General features: G+C 37.8%; 3 protein-coding genes across 12 annotated transcripts in view; all 3 read right to left on the bottom strand.

The window, feature by feature from the left end:
- Positions 1–7,442: 7,442 nt before the first annotated feature.
- LOC127418336 (fibroblast growth factor-binding protein 1-like) lies at positions 7,443–8,582 on the bottom strand. Its single transcript, XM_051658909.1, has one exon. The coding sequence runs from the start codon at positions 8,280–8,282 to the stop codon at positions 7,656–7,658; it is 627 nt and encodes a 208-aa protein (XP_051514869.1). The 5' UTR covers positions 8,283–8,582; the 3' UTR covers positions 7,443–7,655.
- A 649-nt stretch (positions 8,583–9,231) lies between these two features.
- Positions 9,232–11,126, bottom strand: LOC127418334 (fibroblast growth factor-binding protein 2-like). The gene is made up of 2 exons (XM_051658907.1): positions 10,295–11,126; positions 9,232–10,173 (listed from the first exon to the last, which is right to left on the bottom strand). Exon 1 carries the CDS (start codon positions 11,055–11,057, stop codon positions 10,302–10,304), a length of 756 nt encoding a protein of 251 aa, XP_051514867.1. The 5' UTR covers positions 11,058–11,126; the 3' UTR covers positions 9,232–10,173; positions 10,295–10,301.
- A 2,961-nt stretch (positions 11,127–14,087) lies between these two features.
- The window catches only part of LOC127418325 (prominin-1-A), a 129,898-nt gene continuing 122,960 nt past the window's right edge, over positions 14,088–21,025 (bottom strand). For 8 of the 10 annotated variants that reach the window (XM_051658882.1, XM_051658884.1, XM_051658883.1 and 5 more), the window contains 3 exons: positions 17,503–17,609; positions 15,827–15,861; positions 14,088–15,711 (listed from right to left, as the gene is read on the bottom strand). In XM_051658882.1, the coding sequence (XP_051514842.1) occupies positions 17,540–17,609 (70 nt within the window). In that variant the 3' untranslated portion in view covers positions 14,088–15,711; positions 15,827–15,861; positions 17,503–17,539. Of the gene's footprint in view, positions 15,712–15,826; positions 15,862–17,502; positions 17,610–21,025 lie in introns of those variants that run through there. The other 2 variants (XM_051658891.1, XM_051658889.1) reach the window with 2 other exon arrangements.

Below are 21,025 nucleotides of genomic sequence, written 5' to 3'. Positions count from 1 at the left end.
TTCAGAAATAATAAAATCAAATGCTACTGGACACATTTAATTTCTATGTTCTGTAAAGTCTCATTCAGTTTATCATTTTGTTTCTTTTGCTCAAAATTATGTATTTATTTATTTATTTTTTAATAGAAAGCAGTCCACTGCAAAAGATCATTTTCTTACTGAGGATTTTGGTCTTAAAAATATCTAAACATTCTTATTACAAGAAATATACTTGAAAAGTAAATGACATTAGATAATTTGTTTTGTTTTCAGAGAAATTGTAAAAAAAAAACAAAAAAACAATAGTAACATTTATGCTTAAAACAAGAAAAATCTATTTGCCAATGGGGTAAGAAAAAAAAAACATGACTAAAAAAAAAGCTATTTTCACACCAGATATTTTTTTCTTGTTTTCAGCATAAACCACACCAAATTTTATTAGATTTCTCTGAAAACAAGACTTCATATCATATGTCATTTTGCTTCTCAAATAGTTTTTTCTTGTTTTAAGGATGTTTAGAAATGTTTTACCAGAAAATAAGACAAAAATACTCACTAATAAAATGCTTTTTTGTAATGTACAAGTTGAATTTAACAAGTTGTCCACTTTCCTTCAGCTGTTTCTAAACCTAGTGTTGAAAATATATTAACTTTCTGAAACTAAAAAGTAAAAAAGAAACAATAGAAACAACATAAAAATACAACAATAAAAAGCACAATATATACAACAAAACAATCTAATAATATATTGATAATAATAAACAAAATAACGTATCTTTTCGCTCTGGGTGAATTATTTGCCATTGAACAGTTTTATTTCATTGTCAACATAGAGTATGATAGATTGGCACTGTGTTTTGAAATCATAACAATTAATCTCCTCAAATAAAATTCAGTAGTCAGTAGCTTTGAGCATGTTGGAAATCTAAAGAGTTATTGTCACCTAAAATAAACCTTACATTTTGCTTCTTACGTTGCTTTACCTATTGTTAAAGTTCCCGTTGGGTTTAAAAGGTTAACTTCTGATACTATTTTGCTTAAGCAAGACAAAAACTCTTTTGTACACACCATGAGAATTTTTTTTAAGCATTACCAGTAGATGGAGTTATATTAGTTGACATTGAAATATGACCTTGTAACCAAAAGTAACTGCAAAAATTACGCTACTTCAGAGGAAATCTCTAGCATCGTTTGTTTGCAGATGCCACTTGGTTTACTATTTTGTTATGCAATGCAATTAATTCATACATTTTAACTGAGGCTTAAGTGTCCAAATACTACATACTGCAGTATGACCTGCAAAGATGTGGAAACTCTAATTAGATCTCATTGTTTTATTATGTGTGGTATGTGGATTATGAGTGAGTGTATGATACAAGCTCTAAATGGCTTAACCAAATCCTAACCCTGGCACTCTTAGCACAAGCTTTTTTTCTTTCTCTGGATGGAATTTATTAAGGTCATTCTTTCAGCCAATCAGAGTTCAGTATGTCAGGGTGTGGAATCAGGCCACCTCAGTCCAAATGGAAAACATTCAGGAAGCCCCACCCTGCAGGACCCACCAGGAAACAAAGGATCCTGAGGTAACGGGAGTTGTGTTTAAATTAATCTCAATGAGAGAGGAAAGCAGTGTGTATGTGTTATTTCATAAGAATATCAATCGGCAATTCAGCATCATACATGTAAGCAAACACCACACCTTCTTTAAAAGGTCAATATTTCTTAGTTGGGTGAAATATTACCAATTTTATTGTTTCTCTCAAAGCAAAGAGCTGAAATCGGTTTTCTTTCTTTCAGGATTTACCTTGAAACCGTACTAGCAAATGTATTGTTCAAGCTCCTCCCAGGGTAACATTATACCACACTGGAATTTAACACTGCTATTCTCACTCCAGTAACCACATCTCACACTTCCTAGGGTGTGTGCACGAATCTTGCCTCATTAGACACCAAGTTGCTTTTTCTTCCTAAGTGTGTCTCTGTTAAATTGTATTTGTGAGGTGTTGGAATACAGGCACTAGTATGCTACTCTAAGAGCACTGAGATATTCAGCTTTGAGAAGTCTGGACTTGGCAGGTTGCATCCTACTCCCTGCAAAGTCAAAACGCAGGAACGCCAACATTGAAATGGGAAAAGTGGCTTTAAAATGTTTCAATTGTACAGCCAAATGTGGATTATCAGATTTTCTCTCTCTGTTTTCTCTGCATCTGAGCATTTTTGAAAAATATGAGGCAGGAGACTTCAGCAGAAGTCTAGGAGGTCTTTTGGTCTAGGAGAAACAATTGAGATATTACAGAGATCACACTTGTGATTGTTCTTTTCTAGGAGATGGTATTAGACACGTTACCTAAGGAAACAGCCTCTTCTACTGTATACTGTATGTTCTTAATTTAGTTTTTATCCTCCACTAGTATTTTTATTTCAAACTAAAAAGGTTTTGGCCTTCAGTAGGCCATAGCAACATGCTCAACTGTATTTGAAGAACATTTTAGAGCCTCGACTTACTTAGGGCAGTCTAACTATATAATTTTATAACTATATAATTTCATATACCCGTATGATCTGATTGATGTATTATTTTTTATTTATTACATAATGGCATAGTTAGTAGCATAGGTATAGATAGCTTCAATCAGCTACATATAGATTGTAAAAGTAAAAAAAATCATTCTCTGGGAATGTTGTTTTTAAAAAGGAGCAGCCACAACATGCGAGTGTGTTTAATTTTATAATCACAGTTTTGACGTGCACGGCTACCAGAAATCAGTTTTGTGTGCTTGCATGTTCTGGTTCATGACTAACTGCTTGTGTTGTAGAAAGAGCCACATCCTTGTATATCTGTAAATAAAGTTTCAAAACAGTAATTTACTGCTTTCTCCTAACATATTGAAACTTTTTGTGTTGTTCTGAGAATTCTTTGGACATTTGTAAGAAACTGTACAAGTATATTGTAATAGAGCAGAAAAAGAATAACAAATTCCAATTGAAATAACGGTAATCCTGGGTTGATATATATGAATGTGTTTTGAATCTGGTTTGTAAAAAGTTCATGCAGTTTTAGCCGTTCAGAGTCAAAATAACTAAATGGATAAAACTGGAATTTTCCTGCCAGTATGAACAGTGTCAGAAGTTTTAAGGTTTATCAGTAGTTTTAGATCAGTGCCCATGCATCTGCTGTTTTTGTCATTATGCATTACATTATCAGCTTAACAATTTGAGCTAACAGTTGAGTTGAAAAATTTAGATGAATAGTAAAATTGATTCAGTGTGCCCAGTGTCAAGAAAATTCCTAGAAATAGTGCAGAATCTTAAATTTTATGTTATAATGTTTCCTTGTTTTTTTTTTTAAAAAAACGCTTAAACTTTATTTCCAGTTTTAAATTAGATTCAGAATTAATGTGTATACAGACTTTTTAACCCCCTTGTTTAATTGTCATTGCATGCATTGTTTAGGGTGATCCTGGTCCAATGGCCCCCAAAGGTAAAACCCTGATTCACTCTGCATGCATTAATATTGACTCCAAAGAATGTTAATTACAATCACTTGTATCTAGAAATCCTCTCGCAATACATTTCAAATCTCCCAAGGCAAAGAGGAAAATACAGAAAGATGATCGTGACTACACTCATTCAAAGGTGAGAAGCTGTTACTTGAGATTCAATCACACTTGGAACACTTTCATGTTCATTTCTTTGTTTATGAACCATAAGGCATCTTCTTCACACTATAGAGAGCTAAAAAGACAAACTCCGCTGTGATTGGCACCATATTGTTTTGTCACATGCCGTGTGTCAACATTTTAACCCTTTACTCACAGCCCAGAGTGTCCTGAACTGAGATCAGTCAGTTTTAATGAAATTAAATTATGCATAGCGTATAGCGAAGACAAAACACATAGTCCACGTAGAAGGACACAGGGTCACACAAGCTTAAGTATTCGAGTTTTTAGTATATTAAAGGAAGAGTTCACTCAAAAATGAAAAATCTGTCATTATTTACTTACCCTAAAGTCACTTCAAAGCTGCAAAATTGTCTCTCTTTTGTGGAACACAAAATTATTAACTGTTTTTTTTTTTTTTTTTTTTTGCCATAATTTAAGTAAATAGTGAGTCTGTCAAATCAATCCATCCATCCATTTGCACAAAAAAAAAAAAAAAAAAAAAAAGAGACAGACGATGCACCAAGTTGCCGGGCACTTCACCACTGTTTTCACAGAGGTTTCCAAAGTGTCTCTGAGCAAAGGCCCCCAGAATGATGACTGCTGACTGGAGTGACCATCGTACTGTGGATCTGTCACGGATGGTGTTACTTGCCATGTCACGGATGGTGTGCTGGGTACAAGCTGACACGCACAAGGAGGCCATCTTCTGGAGTGCTGGCAAGTATGGTGGGCCTATGGCTCCTAGAGTAAACAGTTGACTGGGAGCAGGGGTCTGACTGGGAGTCAGTGATGTGGACTCCTCTATCTCCTGGAAATGCTCACAGTGAAAAAGAGCAAGGAGATGATGGCTGGTTTGGGGGCAGGTTAGACAGTGGCATTTCAGGGCATTACCATGTCAGAGCTGGCCGGCAATGTCATGTCAGAGATGTCTTCAAATGCCATTTCCGAGCTGTCCTGCAGTGTTTTAGGCACCTCCCATATCTTCTCAATGATGTGATAGGGCATCTCAGAGCTGTCTCTGTTGTCATCTTCAGGTGTCTTTCCCATGCTTCGGGAAAATGTGATTCTCAACGGCCTGTTAACAATATGGCCGTCCATCACGGACAAAGCCTTTGTGGCAGCTTCAATGGCTACAAAGCCAAAGCCTTTGCTCCGTCCTTCTTCCATCATTACCTTGTAACTGGTGATAGTCTCAAACGGAGTGAAGAGTACATGTAGCTGCTCCCGCCCATGGTGAATGGTAGATTTTGCACATAGAGACTCACTCCCGGATAGCAGCTCTTGAGGTCCTCTGGTCCATGGCCGATGCCACCAGTATTGCCATAATCATTTATTTACAATGAATTGGTCATATGTGATAGCAAAGCAGTCTGAATTGGTTCATAATTGAATCTAAATGACTCAGAAAGCTTACCCGTGCACTGCTGAATCATTTGGAGTGGCTTCACCAACACACTAACAGAATATTTTAAAACATTGAATATAAAGATAACATTGGTTGCAGTGGATATTTATCTACAATCAATGGAAACCAAACCTGCAAATGCATCCTATTGTTTGCCAGTGATGAAGAAGGTCTTTTAACACCCAAACTTATGAACGTTTGCAGCCTAATGAATTATTGCAGCCTACCATCAGAATTAAAACTCCCTAATGTATCTTCCCTCATATACCAAATACTTTTAACAGAGGCGCGTTAGTTATTTTTGCATTAAAAGCACCTTTTTTCACTCTCACATGACTGCGGGCGCTGTTCTCTCCCTCCCGCTTTTTCTTTCATGCGCACGCAGAGATTGAGGAAGAGATATATCCAGGGTTGGGGAGTAACGAAATACATGTAACGGGAATACGTATTTAAAATACAAAATATAAGTAACTGTATTCCACTACAGTTACAGTTTACATCATTGGTAATCAGAATACAGTTACATTTTGATTACTGAAGAGATTACTTTGCATTTTACTGTCATTTGTTTAATTTAATATTTAGTTCTTTCAGATGGAAAACATTTATACATATAAATGATGTGATCCAAAGTGCATTTGAACAGCGGTGAAACACTTTCTCATGATGTGTTACATTCATACGAGCAGACAGAGAAGTAAGTTTGAAGTAAGTTTGGAGCACAAGAAATAGAAATAAACCTTGTGTAAATTATCAGCTTTACGCTAAGATAAAATGCTATTTCTAGCCATTTTACATGCACACATTACCAGGCACAATCATATTTTTTTATCAAGAAAATTCACGTTAGATCATAATTTCTTTTTTTCTAGTAAGACCTTTGATATTATGGCAAAGATCATATTCTTGATAATAATTTTTGTATTGTTTTCCTGTAAAAATATCTACAAATCCTTAAAATAAGATCAATTTGATTGATCTTGTTTTAGAAACAACACTGCATAAGATATTTCGTTTTTTCAGAGAATGTATTTTTTAACATGTGTATTTTGTCTTACTGTACTGACAGAGTTTTTACAGTCAAAACAAGTGAAAAAATCTACCAGTGATGAAGAAGTAATCCAAAGTATTTAGAATACGTTACTGACCTTGAGTAATCTAACGGAATACATTTCAAATGACATTTTACAGCATTTATTCTGTAATCTGTAGTGGAATACATTTCAAAAGTAACCCTCCCAACCCTTTATATACCACATGAAGATGGTTTAAGCAGAGTTTCTTGCATGTTTTTTATGTGTCAAAATTATGGATAGCATTTTGAATAATGATGGATTAATCTCGCGCTCACATGCAAGATTCTTAGAAAAATAGCCAAATAGAGTCAAATTAAAATGTGCGAATCCATAAAATGTGCGATAACAGTAAACAACATGTCAGCATCCTCGTCTAACTCAACGTGATAAGCAAAATCTCAAACATAAAAAAATAAAATAAAAAATCATGAAATGTCACTCTACCTCTTTGCACAGCTGTGTGAGTATGACGTGCACCAAATTTACAGTATTCTGCTTCTAACGCAAGTGCACTGGCTGTCGCGTGGACAAGTGCTTGTGGGTTTCTTTTTCTTGGATCTTCAATTGTCATGAATATTCTATAACACCAGAACCGCTCACTGAAACACTGTAAAAACCTTTTTAAACGGCATACCTTGTTGATGCTTTATAAGGAGACCATGATGCAGCTGCATGGCTCTCTCAATGTGTAACAGACCAGTAGAAATATATCGAGTGTCAAGCCTATCGCGGTTATGCAAAATCTGTGTAAATATAATTGCATTATAATCATAATTTTGCATTTCTCACCACCATCAATGATAGTGCTCTCTCACTATGTGCACACGAGCAAACACATAGTGCATGAGGAGAGAGAGCGTGCATCCATGGCGCTGATATTACTGTATGTGTAGACTTCTATTTAAGTAGAGGGGGCTAGAATAATCTTTTGTTAATAAATTCTGTAGTCATTTTTAATGCATACATGCTCTGTTGTGATACATTACCAGTTGTATCAATCTGAACACAACACCACCCAATCAAAAATAAATTTGTTTTGAGTAGCTTGCCCAACACTGATGACTAGTTCCCTTTAAATGTGTATATGGTGGTTTTATAGAAGACGGATATACTGTACATAGAAAAATTATGTAACTGAACAGAGGCAAATTAAGTGTATTAACTCTATTTAGGAAGGGTTGATGATAAATATAGAAATCATACAATAGTCCAAAGTTTAAAATCTTTTTTTGTGTCAAGATGAATGTCAATGGAGGATCAGGAAACAATAAGAAAACAATATTTATTATTGACAATATTAAATTACACAAGTAGCATCTATCTATCTATCTATCTGTCTGTCTGTCTATCTATCCATCTATCTATCTATCTAAACATTTTATAGCAGAACTGATTTCAAGAATCCAAAAACTTTAATCTCCCCAATTTAGCAAAATCCAAACAAACACAGAACGTTTCCCAAACGTTAGCTTATGATTCTCGTTCGGTTCTTTTTTTGAGAACCAAATTAAGTCAAACAAGCACAACGTCCCCTCACGAGCATTCGTCATTCTCAAGCATCAAGAAGAGAAATGTACACAGTGAAGACCAGGAGCTGGTGCAGTATTCCTCGGACAGTTTCAGCCTATCAGTCCGATCGGAGCAAAGATGTTTTCCCGCGGGCGGCGTACCGGGCGTCGGTGAGGAGGAGCGCGTGACCTTCAGTCTGAAATGCGCGTCTTCCGGCGCCTTCCTGCACATGCCGGCCCTGAGCAGCGCCGTAGAGTCGCGACACAATCTCTTCTGCTTTTTTAGCGCACGGGCAATCTGTTTCCAGTAGGCTTTGGCATCGGATGCATATTGCTGACATGCAGTGGGCTTCGCTACATACTCACAGTCGAAACTCTGTGCACCGTTTTTACAGGTGACTCCCAGTACAGACGCATGGCCCTCAGCTGCTGCGACCCACGTGCACTGCGCCCCGTCTTTCAGTGAAAATCTCCCTCTGAACACACCTGTGCCACTGGATGCTTTCGGACCACCGTCATTCCGTTGACCTCTTCTCCTCCCCTTTCCATCGGTCTGTGCTCTCCCTCTATCTCTCAGGCTGTTCACCTGAAGAAACTGTTGCACGAGACAGGTGAAAATCAGAACGAGAGCAATGTCTTTTATGCGCATCATGTCCTCATCGAAATTCTTTTCAAACAACTGCAAAAAATAAGAAGTGGTATCCTGTTACCACTAAAGGGTGAAAACACCACAATAGCAATGTGCGGCAAGGGTATCCCGGTATGATAGGCTATATCAATAATGCAAAAAATCAAGCAACCAAAATGTTACTGTATATGTGACAGTCGGCCCCACAGATGAGCTGTGAAATCGGTGGTGTTTCACACCTAAAGTTCCTGCTTGTGCCATTTATAGCGCATCTCGCGCACGCAAGCACGCTCTCGCCTCCCTCAACAGTTTGCACATTGCATTCACGTGTGCGCCACACTTACTTTTTTGTTTAGTATTCTACTGGGATAATAATTTGAAAATGGCGACTTGATAAGGCATGTCTTAGTTCATTTATGCAGCATAAGTGATAAAGATACAAATAGTATATATAATATTATTTTAGGCTATATTTATTAAATAGTTATATTATACATTACTACATAGTAACTACATTATGGGAGATTCTCACGAAACCTGTCAAGAAAATGTTCTGTATTTACACATACTGTAGGCCTATATAGTAGTTCTTTATTGGTACTGCCTTTACATTTTCTATTTTAATTATGAAAATCGTTGTACAACAGCATATTTGACATTATAATACAGTGAAAATATGCCTGTGCTAAAGTAATGAGAATTCCCATTAAAAACAATGGAAATTGTAAAAACAACACCAAAAAATAAATAAATAAATAAATAAATACATAAAAAAAAAAAAAAAAAAAAATTTGATATGATTTTGTAATGAAAACTGGTGTGTAAAATGTGCTTAAGGGTTCTGAAAATGTCACAGTGCAATAATAATAATAATAATAATAATAATATAGATAGATAGATAGATAGATAGATAGATAGTATATATTGGATTGATCTGGGTTTAAATATGACCAGGACATTTTCTTGTTTCGTGAGAATGACCCATCGGATGCAAAAATATATAATATAGCTAATATAGAACAATAATTGTAATCATACATATGGTATTGTAACTATGAAAACTATGATTACCATTTTAAAATTGTGCAAAGGAAATACATTTCTAAAACCCTAATGGAGCCAAACTTCCAAGTCTTTCTAACGCAATAGTGCCTTCTGCTGTCACTCTTTTGGAAATTCACACAGAATGTAAAGGTGAATTGAGCTCAAATTTATTCACAACATGTCAACATTTATACATTTCGAGTATGACCTGTAAACATTATATACTCCACTCTAAAAATGCAGTAGACACTGTGAAATCTCCATGTACATTGTTTATCCATACTCACTGATATTGCAATCAGGGCCGTAACTAGTGGGGTGAAAATTGGTAATGATTCTATGGCACAAAGGTCCAGGGGGTACCCAAAAAGTTAAAAACTGTATTTACATAATAGGTAAGAGGCCCAGAGCAATATACAGGCAGGGGGCCTTGAGTTCCATGCTACGGCCCTGATTGCAATCTGAACAGACCTTCTGTAGAACTTTATTTGTTTTCCAAAAATTCCACAGCAAAAATGTTAACCCGTAATTGGTCAGCAGCACCCATAAATACATAATATAGCAAGGATTAATACAGATTATTCTACACACATAATGTTCAGTACACATGATAAGATGCAATACCTCATCATATACTGTATGGAGAACAAAACATGTTCAAACATGCTACACGTGTAATCACATTATGTCCAAAGAATTCACAAAAACACAGGTTTCAATCACAGATTCTGTAAATGTTCAATACATAACAATATACCGCTGACCCGGCAGTCTTTTCGATTTCAAGAACACGATGTCTTTGATTTGTCTCTGTCAGCTCAACCCTTCACATTGTCAGACACTTGGAGTCATCTTCAATGGCGTTTGTTGTCTGGACAAATGTGAGCGACGGCAGAAGGATACAGAGAGGATATTCACTGGTTAGATACGATTTTCGATTTCACAGTAAACATACTGGATTTGGTTTGGGGTATTCAAAATAAAAGTCCTACCTTTTTCTTAGTTTTTGAACCATCCAATGACAAATGAACACACACCCTGAAAGGAGCGCCAGCAGTAGTCCTGAGCAAGTTTCTTGGATTCCCTCAGAGGTACTGACTGGGTTGGTTTCGGCCCAGTTGGCCTTGGTGTCAGTATTTTCCTCGTTGTGGTGGATTTGACTGCTTTGGGCTGATTCGGCTTGTCCTGAGGAGTTCTTGCCATTTGGACTCTCAGTGCTTGGAGCTGTGTTTGCAGTGGTTTAGTAGGCTTTGGTCTCTGCTCTCGTCTGCTTTGTTGTGGTTTTACCTGCTCAGGGCTGGCAGAGGCCGGTCTGGAGGGCCTGTCCTTCGGCATAATGTCAGGTGAAGATGAGATTGTGAAGACCATCTGGGCCTCATCGGAAGCTCTCTTGCACATGAGAGGCTTAATGACATGCTGGCCCTGACAGGCATTCTGCAACTTGCGGAGATTCCACATGATCTGTGTGAAATAATTTTGTGGATTGTTGTTGTAGGAGCGGCAGACATGAGGCTTGCCCTGGTACTCGCACCAGTAAGAACGCTCCTGCCCGTGGCATGAGATGCGAAGCTTAGTCAGATTGCCTTGTCCCGCCACACTAATGTAGCATTCATCTTTGGTGCCTTTGGTAACAAACTGGATTGGGTCTTCCCAAATGCTCCTCCTGTGATCTACAACGTTTTTGCGACCGTGGGTCTGAGCGAGAGCTGCCTGGAGGCAGCATGTCAGCAGGAGTGTCCTTGCGATTTTCCACATGTTGTGAGGCACTAACACTGGCAGAGAGACTGCATGCAGGCTTGGACTCTTGACTCCTCCATTTAAGGGCTTTGCTCACAAAGATGGCATTTTGAGTAAAAAAAAAAAGTTGCCCCACAAGTTCCCAATGGAGGGGTGGTGGGGGTTGGGTGATAATTTGCATGGCCATCTGGGGATTTTCAATGAGAAGCAGGCACACATATGTAACCAGCTGAGAAGAATGCTTGGACATAATAAGCAAAACTGTGTGTACCCCTTCTATACAACCATGTTCTGGAACTTTCTTGGCATATGTTGCATAATTCACAAGAGTACACCGCAGCTATAAACATTTTCACATTTTTGTGTTTATGGTTTGGGAAACAATCTGTCCCTGCCCTCAATCGACATAGAATAAACAAAAGAATTTAAGGAATCTTGCGTGGGTACTTAAAAAAGGAACCCTTTAGTGGACCTCCTAAATGTGTGACCATTTGCCATATGAAATAACTTGTTGACAATGCAGGTAAAGTTGGTTGTGATGATGTGTAGTCTGTTTCTGTCAATAAACATACTTAACAAAATAAAATACCGGATTCTAATTTGGAACATATCAGGCATGCTGTGCGTGTTCTGGGATAATTGTATGAACAAGCGCACTTAAAGAGATGGCATTTAGAGGCCATTAGTGAAAAAGTCTGTGTGTGTGTGTGTGTTCTGCAACTACTGAATTTTAACAGTGGCATTTAACTAATTTCATCTTTATTTTTCAAGCAGTCAGTGGAATCTGGGAGAGAGGGTCCTGATACAGGAATTGAAATGTAAACATCGCGAACAAATCAGCTCAACCAAATGGAAACAATGGCCCTGGGTCTGAGACTATTTGGGGGGCAGTTTTTTTTTCTCTGCTTATGACTTTCTTTGCAGAACTTCCAGGAACACATTTCTGGAGATATCTAACAATTTATTAATTTCATAACATTCTATTCTAAACTATGTTATACAGTGGGGTCTATAAGTAATTGAAAATCTGGGATTTTGTTTCTTATTTCAACCCAGAAAAAATAAAATAAAATTTAAGATGTTAAAAAAATTCTACAACAAAGAAAAATTATGAAATGAAAAGAAAAAAATATTTGAGATACTACTGCATTTATAGGTCAAATGTAAGCATCCTTGCTTCCATTGAAGCACACAAGATGTTTTTTTGGAACATTCTTATAAGCTGGGATAACATGGATCATCAGGTTTTTCACAAACTTGTGAAGTTCAAAACAAAAGAGGGCATACCAAATACTATTCCGAAACATTTCACTCAAATTGTTATGCATATTATATACAGTTGAAGTCAAAAGTTTACATACACTTTAGCCAAATACAATTCTTGACATTCAATCATGGAAAACGTTCCCTGTTTTTGGTCAGTTAGGATCACTATTTTAAGAATGTGAAATGTTCCTCCAAACATAACAATGGTCATTATGGCCAAACAGTTACATTTTCGTTTCATCAGACCAGAGGACATTTCTACAAAAAGTAAGATCTTCATCCCCATGTGCACTTGCAAACTGTAGTCTGGCTTTTTTTTTTAATGGCGGTTTTGGAGCAGTGGCTTCTTCCTTGCTGAGCAGCCTTTCAGGTTATGTCTATATAGGACTAATTTTACTGTGGATATAGATACTTGTCTACCTGTTTCCTCCAGCATCTTCACAAGGTCCTTTGCTGTTGTTCTGGGATTGATTCGCACTTTTTACACCAAACTACGTTCATCTCTAGGAGACAGAATGCGTCTCCTTCCTGAGCGGTATGATGGCTGCGTTGTCCCATGGTGTTTATACTTGCAGACTGTTGTTTGTACAGATGAATGTGGTACCTTCAGGCATTTGGAAATTGCTCCCAAGGATGAACCAGACTTGTGGAGGTCCACAAGTTTTTTTCTGAGGTTTTGGCTGATTTCTTTTGATTTTCCCATGATGTCAAGCAAAGAGGCACTGTGTTTAAAGGTAGGCCTTAAAATACATCCACAGCTACACATCCAATTGAATGAATAATCAGAAGCTAATTGCCTAAAGTCTTGACATAATTTTCTGGAATTTTCCAAGCAGCTGAAAGGCACAGTTAACTTAATGTAAACTTCTGACCCACTGGAATTGTGATACAGTCAATTAAAAGTGAAACAATCTGTCTGTAAACAATTGTTGGAAAAATTACGTGTGTCATGCAAAGTAGATGTCCTAAACAACTTGCTATAGTTTGCTAATATGAAATCTATGGAGTGGTTAAAAAATTAGTTTTAATGACTTCAACCTAAGTGTATATAAACATCTGACTTCAACTGTAAAGAGAAACTTTGTATTGAATTAGAAAAATGCATAATAAAAGCATCTTCACTAGTGATCTCAGGCAATTGGAACTCTAATAACTCATCTAGATAAATCATGACAACTAGAAGAATAACTTTAAAGAGTTATAATGGATATGACAAGTTGGTAGGTTTGGTCTTGGCGGACTAGATCTGCTTACGGTATGCTGTTCTACTGCAGCAGAGCAAGTATGAAGACACAGACATGCTGGTGCACAATTAGACATACAATCCTTTTGAAAGTGGGGAGGAGGAGGGTTTCAGAGAGAAAACTCGTAGCACGCTGCAGTGAAACCGGCAAACAACTCAGGCAATTTAAATATTAGACAAAAAGAGAGTTCTCAGGTTGATTGGCTAACAGATTACATGTTAAAGGACCTATCAGTTGTACCATGTAGAGAACTTAGAATCATTTATGGGTTTAGAAAGCATTGTGACCATTTCATTTATTTGAATCAATAGGAGTATTATGCTGTGTTATATGTTAGAAAAATATGCCCTCATAATGGTCAAAAATATGTCTAAATGTATTTCATAACACTTAAGGTTTTGTAAAACGTGTTTACAAACAGAACTAGATGTCCTGTTCTTAAAATCCCTCCATTCCTGTAACCGATCTTATATTCAACTCATATTCGCATGTTATGCACAGCGGTTGAATCTGGGAATTTACAACACCAGAGAAAATGTTATTTTAATCTTAAACTTTATTCACAATATTTTACAGTTTTAGCCAGCCTAACCACATGTACTTGAAAACCAATGGCACAGACAACCATTCCTACCACAACTAAACATCTTTGAGCAAGCTTGAACAGCAAGTATGCACATGCTATGCCTGGTATGGAAGAACAGTGAGATTTTGAGGTGAACAGAAAAGGGAGCTTTCTGGATATACTGTAAATCAAGAACAACACTTTACCTGAGGCCTTAATAACACTGTCATATACAAAATGTAGCAATGCAGTAACAGAGGTTCTGAGCAAAAATATGTAGCACCTGACAGAATGGCTCTAAAATATACCCAGACATTAACAACGGTTGAGATATTTGGTGACATCATTGTCTATGACAGCATTAAATAGGCTCCATAAAAGTCGTCAAGTAAAGTGTAAAGTCAAATCCTAACCTCCTGTAAATGGGCTCTGTGTTCTTCTCTTGCTCTCATACAACCAAATGTCTCTGATGTACATTCACTCGTTTTAATTTTGAAAATAATTTCACATATCAACAGATGCATGCCCACAATAATTGTTATATCAAGTAAATAAAAAACCCTAAGACCTGAGACCTACACAAAACAGGATTTGGTGTCAAAAAGCAATTTTGTATATCACCAGGTGTACAGTACAGTAATCCAACAATGTGTTGGAGAATAACTGTTAGTGAAGTCCGCTATTAGAAATTAATAACTGAGATATTAAGAAAAACCAAAGTACATATAAAAACTGCCATGATCTTTTTTAGGGGTTTTACCAAAACTAGATGCATCATTTCTTGAATTTTCCAAGTACAAAAAGCGAGAACTTAAACTGCTAATCGGATATCAGTTGCATACATGTGGTTAAGATTGCAACCACAATTACCTATGATCGTAAAACTAACACCTGGCCATGGCTAACGTACAACGAGCTACAAATATGAAAAGGCAACAATCCATTCACCTTTGAAATAGCTTGACAACAACTATCTTTACCAGATTAGTACTCTCTCACATACAGTAGTTAGCACTTCAAGCATATCTTAGAAAACCTATGTTACACATGTTTGTTCTGTGTATTATTTGTGGCTCATGGGTGGCTGGCTTGCTCTGTTTCAACAACAACAATCCCTTTAGACTCTGAGGTACAGAGTTAAAATTCAGAGAAATTACTTCAACATATTTCATTCTCCACAATGTTAAAAACCAAAAAGCACTATAAAAAGAAAAGAAACCCAACAAAAACAAGAAACAAATGCAGCAGTAAAAGCATTGTTATGCCTGTCACATGACTTCTCAAAGACTGTAAACAAAGACACATGTTGTATTTAAAACAGCCATATACCGTGAAGCATCCCTGACTCTGTGACAGAATGTGACAACAGAGAATAGCTCATTGAAGTGACAGTCCATTAGACAGTACTATAATTTTAAGGGTGCAAAATAGTCAAAATAAAAACAAATCATTTTGTTGACAAAAACAAAACAAAAAAACAAAAATCAATAAAAATTATGTTTCAGGTACATGGACAACAGGCCCCAGCTGCAAGTATGAGTGTCCTTTTCTTAATGTTGTCTGTCTGTAAGCTGAGCTTGTCATTCACCAAGAGGGTCTGTGGCAAAGAGAAGAAATTCACAGTGAAAGATAACTCATGGTGTATGTTTGTTAGTTTTTAAATCAAATTGATTCTGTGCTAGCATAAAACAATGCCAATTTAAACAACTCACATTCCACAAAGGTTCAGTTCCAGTTTCCAATAGCACTGTGTGAGGAAATAAACAAATACTGCAGAATTACACCCACTGAGCAGTTACAAGAATGCACAATAAAGGGCAAAGTGTGACACGAATGAACTGGTGGACATGAGATGTGAGAGGGGAGATGAGATTTTAGACAAAGGTAAAGAAACAAAACACAGCAAGCTATGGCTTCTATCTGTTTGCAGAGCTGTTAGGGATGTTTGAAGTCAAACACCGGCAGATCACAATGATATGGGACATTGGTTAGTGATGAACCCTAAAAAACACAATCCACACAAAGCTTTGCAGAACTGTCAGCAAAGTTATCCAGGCAGAATGGTTCTGAAGATGGAAAGAGAACACAAAAACTGCACATGCTATTTATGCAATGACAGAGAACCAAAAAGACTACAGAAACACTTCAAAGTTCATGCAAACAGAGGTGGTGAAATGTAAAGAAACAATCCAAAAATCAGTTAAAGCCGGCACCACACTAGATGATTTTTCCAGTGACATTTAGGTGTGAGCTTCATTTACATAATCACCGGACAGGCAGAGGGAGACAGTGTACACATTAATGTCTGCCAGCGGGAGGTTGATAATCACTTGACCATTGGGACTCCCTGCAGAGTTAATGGCTTCAAAAACTGAAAAAGCATATCATGCAGTCTCTTGTGTTCTCGTCAATTGACCAGTGAGCTTCTTTTACAGAAGAACTGACAAGATTGCAATCCATAGTGATTCTGTCACCAAGTGTTTTTTTCCTACTCTAAAATGACTAATGAAATCAGAAAGCGGAGACACAACAGTCTGTTTTTATTGAACAGAATTTCTTTACTTACTGAAAGCTGCATCTGGACATATGCGTTCTACGGCAAGCCTTGAGGGGATAAATGTGCAATCACTGTCACGTCTTTGCTTTTTTTTTTTTCATACTTTTGATCATGTCTCTTATTTTGAAGTTTCGTTGTCTTTCTTTCATTGGTTATCTTGTTATCTTGTTACCCCATTCTCTGTATTTAAGCCCTCATGTGCCCTTGGTGCTTTGTCGTGTGATTGTTAAATCTGGTAACATTGTCCTTGATTCTTTTTCTTTGTTTGTTTCTTAGTCATGTCACGCTCAGTCATTGTCATAGTTAATTAAGTCTAGTCTCTTGTTTTATATCTTTTGTCTTGTTGGCACTGTATATAAACTGCACTTGGGTTCACATAATCTTCATCGTCTTGTCTTCATCCTGTTAAGCCTGCCTTAACATTACAATCACACACTTTCACAAGGAGAAGTTACTCCATGAATCACATCCTAAATCACTTGTACAATTTTTTATGCTCACGGGGTACTCCTGTTGCTATTTTGGCAAGCTTCACGTGACAGGGAATCAGAGAGAAAGAGAGTTGTGGTGAGTTGTTATTTCTGTCACCCATCCACCATTCTTAATCAGCAAGTGTGTCATACCTCCGACTGAAGAGAGCAAGATCTCAGCAAAACAGTCTGCAAGTGTGACACCCTCGGCCAAAATCAAGTAGTCTGCTAGTGTGGCGCAAGCTTGATCAGACAATTGCATACCAAAAATGTATATGTAATCAGTTAGATTAAGAGGAAGAAACATGCTTATTAAGGAGAGAGGTTACATCCATTTTCTCTCATCTGCAGATTTCAGTACCTTTCTGTAGTTAAAAAACTGACCCTCCTCCTCAGAGTCACCAGTCGGCATGGCGAGGGGGTGCAGAGGCCCGTGGGAATCGAGTCATAGTGTCATAGGTAGGGATGCTTGAGGCACAAAGGGAAAAACTGTCAAGGCCAAAGGGTATTCAACACCACCACCCATGAGACATCCACCATCATCTCTTCATCTGTCTTTACCCCATCGTTCTCATAAGGGCTTTTCACACCTGGGTTAACGTCTTCTTAAACCCCAGGTTATGGCAATTTTAAACCATGGGTCATAAAATTGATTTTCTGAAAGAGGGTTCACACTACTTTTAAACCTGGGTTATGAAACTCTGCTCCAGTGCAGGGTTAGCACTGCTTTTGTGGGGCTAACCATGGTGCCAAAGGTAAAATATGTAAAAAGCTGTAGTGCTAAAATGGTATAGTGAGTTTAGCAAAAGACAACCAACCAAGAACTAAACAGTGCTCACATCATTAAATGTTCATTTGCTTTTAGGGATGGGAACGGGTTCCATTATTTTCATAAGTTTCAGTTCCGTTCTTAAACGCTCATTTTACTGCTGATGCGAATGAAACACTGTTCAAAAATACTATGATAAAGACTCCTGCTGTGATAATTAGTGGCATTAGTGGCTGCCCTACTGAATCTACAGCACAAAAAGACGTGAAAGAGTGAACGGCGTAGTGTGAATCCTGAATGAATGACTCTTAGGAGCTGGTTCTTTTTAGTGAATCTCATTCTGACTACTGTGATGTCCAACTCGAAATGAACCAAGAACTGTACAGTTGTGTAGGTCTAATGTTGTGCTTAAGATTCCTCTCGAGTCCTAACACATGTGCAGTTAAAGATAGGCCAATGTATTACAAGTTTTGTTTTATATATATATATATATATATATATATATATATATATATATATTTTTATTTTAGGGCTGTCAAAATTAACGCGTTAATAACGCATTAAAGCAAATTCATTTTAACGGCACTAATTTTATTAACGCGCGATTAATGCAACGCGCATTTTCTGTTTGACCCATGGCCTAGCCCGTAGTTGGAGAAATGGAGATGCATCCATAGACAGTAAAGGATGCAGCAGCAAACAGAAATGGAGAAAGAAAAAGGTCTTCTGAACGGAAAATTCATATACAAAATGATGTCTGATGGTTCTGTCGACAAGACAAAAGTTGTCTGCATTTATTGTCGATGTGAATTAAGTTATCACCACAGCACGTCGAGTTTAAAATATCACTTGATGGTGAAGCATACAACTGATGCAGAGAGCTCTCCTCCCCCTCGCCAAAGGCAGACCACACTAGATAGTTTGCAGTGGAGACGGATGGACAACTCCACAAGCAATAGACTCATTAGCGATAGCTAAATGGGAGGCTACAGCATGTAGGCCAGTTAATATAGTGAAGGACGAGGGTCTACTTGAAATTATTTGCATCGCATCTAACGATTATACATATGAACTACATACGAGAGCCACCGTTACAAGCAAGATTCACAATGTCTATGAAGAGGAGAAGGCTAAAGTTGAGGAGGCGTTGAGACAGACAAACACGGTTGCGCTCACCGGAGACTACTAGACTTCCCTCAGTAACTACCTGGGGGTCACAGCACATTATTTTGACACACACTGGAAACTTCAATTGCATGCTTTGACCGTTATTAAGACAGATGTGAGGCACTATGCTGACGTTTGCGCTGAGCACTTTCTGCAAGTAGCCAGACAGTGGAACATTGAACTCAAAATTAGCACACTGACCACTGATTGTGCACGCAACATGATTGCAGCGGCCAGACAGATCCCGTTCGAGCTTATGCCTTGCATTGCACACACCCTCCACCGAGCTATCACAGTTTCGCTCCAGAACAGCCCATTTGACAGCGCCTTGGCAAAATGCAGGAAGGTAGTGGGCCATTTCAAGCATAGCCCAGCAAACGCAGCCGAGCTCGAACAGCAGCAAGTTGCACATCTTCATAAGAAAGAGTCACTCACACAGGAGGTGTCAACTAGATGGAACAGCACCCTGGAAATGATAAAGCGTGTTCAAAGAAATCAAGAACCATTGAGAGATGCACTGGCCCTACATGCAAGCAACATCAACATGCCAACAGCAGCTGAACTCGATAAATTGAAGAGGTTGGAGACTGTGCTGGAACACTGCAGGTCATTTATTGATACTCTCATTTATTATGTTTGTTTCTCAGTCAAAGTAAGGTTGTGCCAAAAGTGGGGAAGTGTGTGTGTGTGTGTGTATGTCAGTGAGAGTGAGAGATTGAAACACCTATAAATCGTAAATAAACAGAAACTGATAATTTGTGTTTTTTTTCCCCAGAGCTGTATATGCATATATAAGACATTTATAATGTTAGAGTGGATTTCTCTGTTGTTCTGACGTGTCTCTGACAGTGGTGTGTGTGTGTGTGTGTGTGTGTTGTGTGTGTGTGTCGTGTGTTTGTACACGTGTGTGTCAATGAGAGTGAGAGATTGAAAGTGAGTGAGAGACTCATTATGTCTAACTAAAGTGCTTTTCTCTATTATTGCAGGTATGTGAGTGAACTTCTAGGAGGAGAGAAGTTTCTTTCTTGCTCAGTTGTGCTGCCAGCGTTGTGTCATCTATCACGTGTGATGGAGGTCTCAGAAGATGACCCAGCATACATGATTAAGTTTAAGGAAACTTTCACAACAGACATGGACAAACCAACATCACTTGGCTGAGGGTTGCAACAGCACTGGACCCCAGGTTTAAGGACCTCAAATGTCTGAGCAGGGTTGACAGAGCTGAGGTGTGGAGTTCAATCTGTGCCATGCTCCGGGAGATGGGGGAGGGGCTTGCACAGCATGATAAACCAGTGACAACTGAGCCACCTAAGAAGAGATCATGTCTCATGTCTGTGCCAGAGTATTCATCTGATGATGAAGAGGACTGTATTGAGAAATGTGTGGAGCGCTATAAGGCAGAGCCCTCTGTTGGCATAGAGGACTGTCCCCTGCAGTGGTGGTCCAAACATGAAGGGGCACACAGTGAGATGGCCAACACCTGCCACATCCATACCTTGTGAAAGATTGTTTTCACTGTCAGGGCATGTTGTTCAGAAAAAGCGAGCTGCCCTGTCATTTGAAAATGTAAACGGGCTTGTCTGTTTGAGCAACTGGCTCAGTGCAAAGAAAGAGAAGTAATGGGAACCTGGTATTTCTATGTTCTTTTTTCATGTGTCTAATAGACGAAAGTTCTTTGAAAAACATCTATGACCTTTGAAACATGTCTAGTTGAGTATGGTTTCACTAATAATAAACATTTGCATAAAGCATCCATATTTGTCCATGCCCATGTTGATTAGATTATTAAAAACTTGAAAAGTATTAAGGTACATTTAGAACAGATAAAAATGTGCGATTAAATTGCGATTAATCACGAGTTAACTCATGACAATCATGCGATTAATCGCGATTAAATATTTTAATCGATTGACAGCCCTAATATATATATATATATATATATATTATT

The sequence above is a fragment of the Myxocyprinus asiaticus genome, chromosome 27 (assembly GCF_019703515.2).
Source record: "Myxocyprinus asiaticus isolate MX2 ecotype Aquarium Trade chromosome 27, UBuf_Myxa_2, whole genome shotgun sequence".
NCBI classification, from domain to species: Eukaryota; Metazoa; Chordata; class Actinopteri; order Cypriniformes; family Catostomidae; genus Myxocyprinus; species Myxocyprinus asiaticus.
This window is presented reverse-complemented; position numbering and strand designations above follow the sequence as displayed.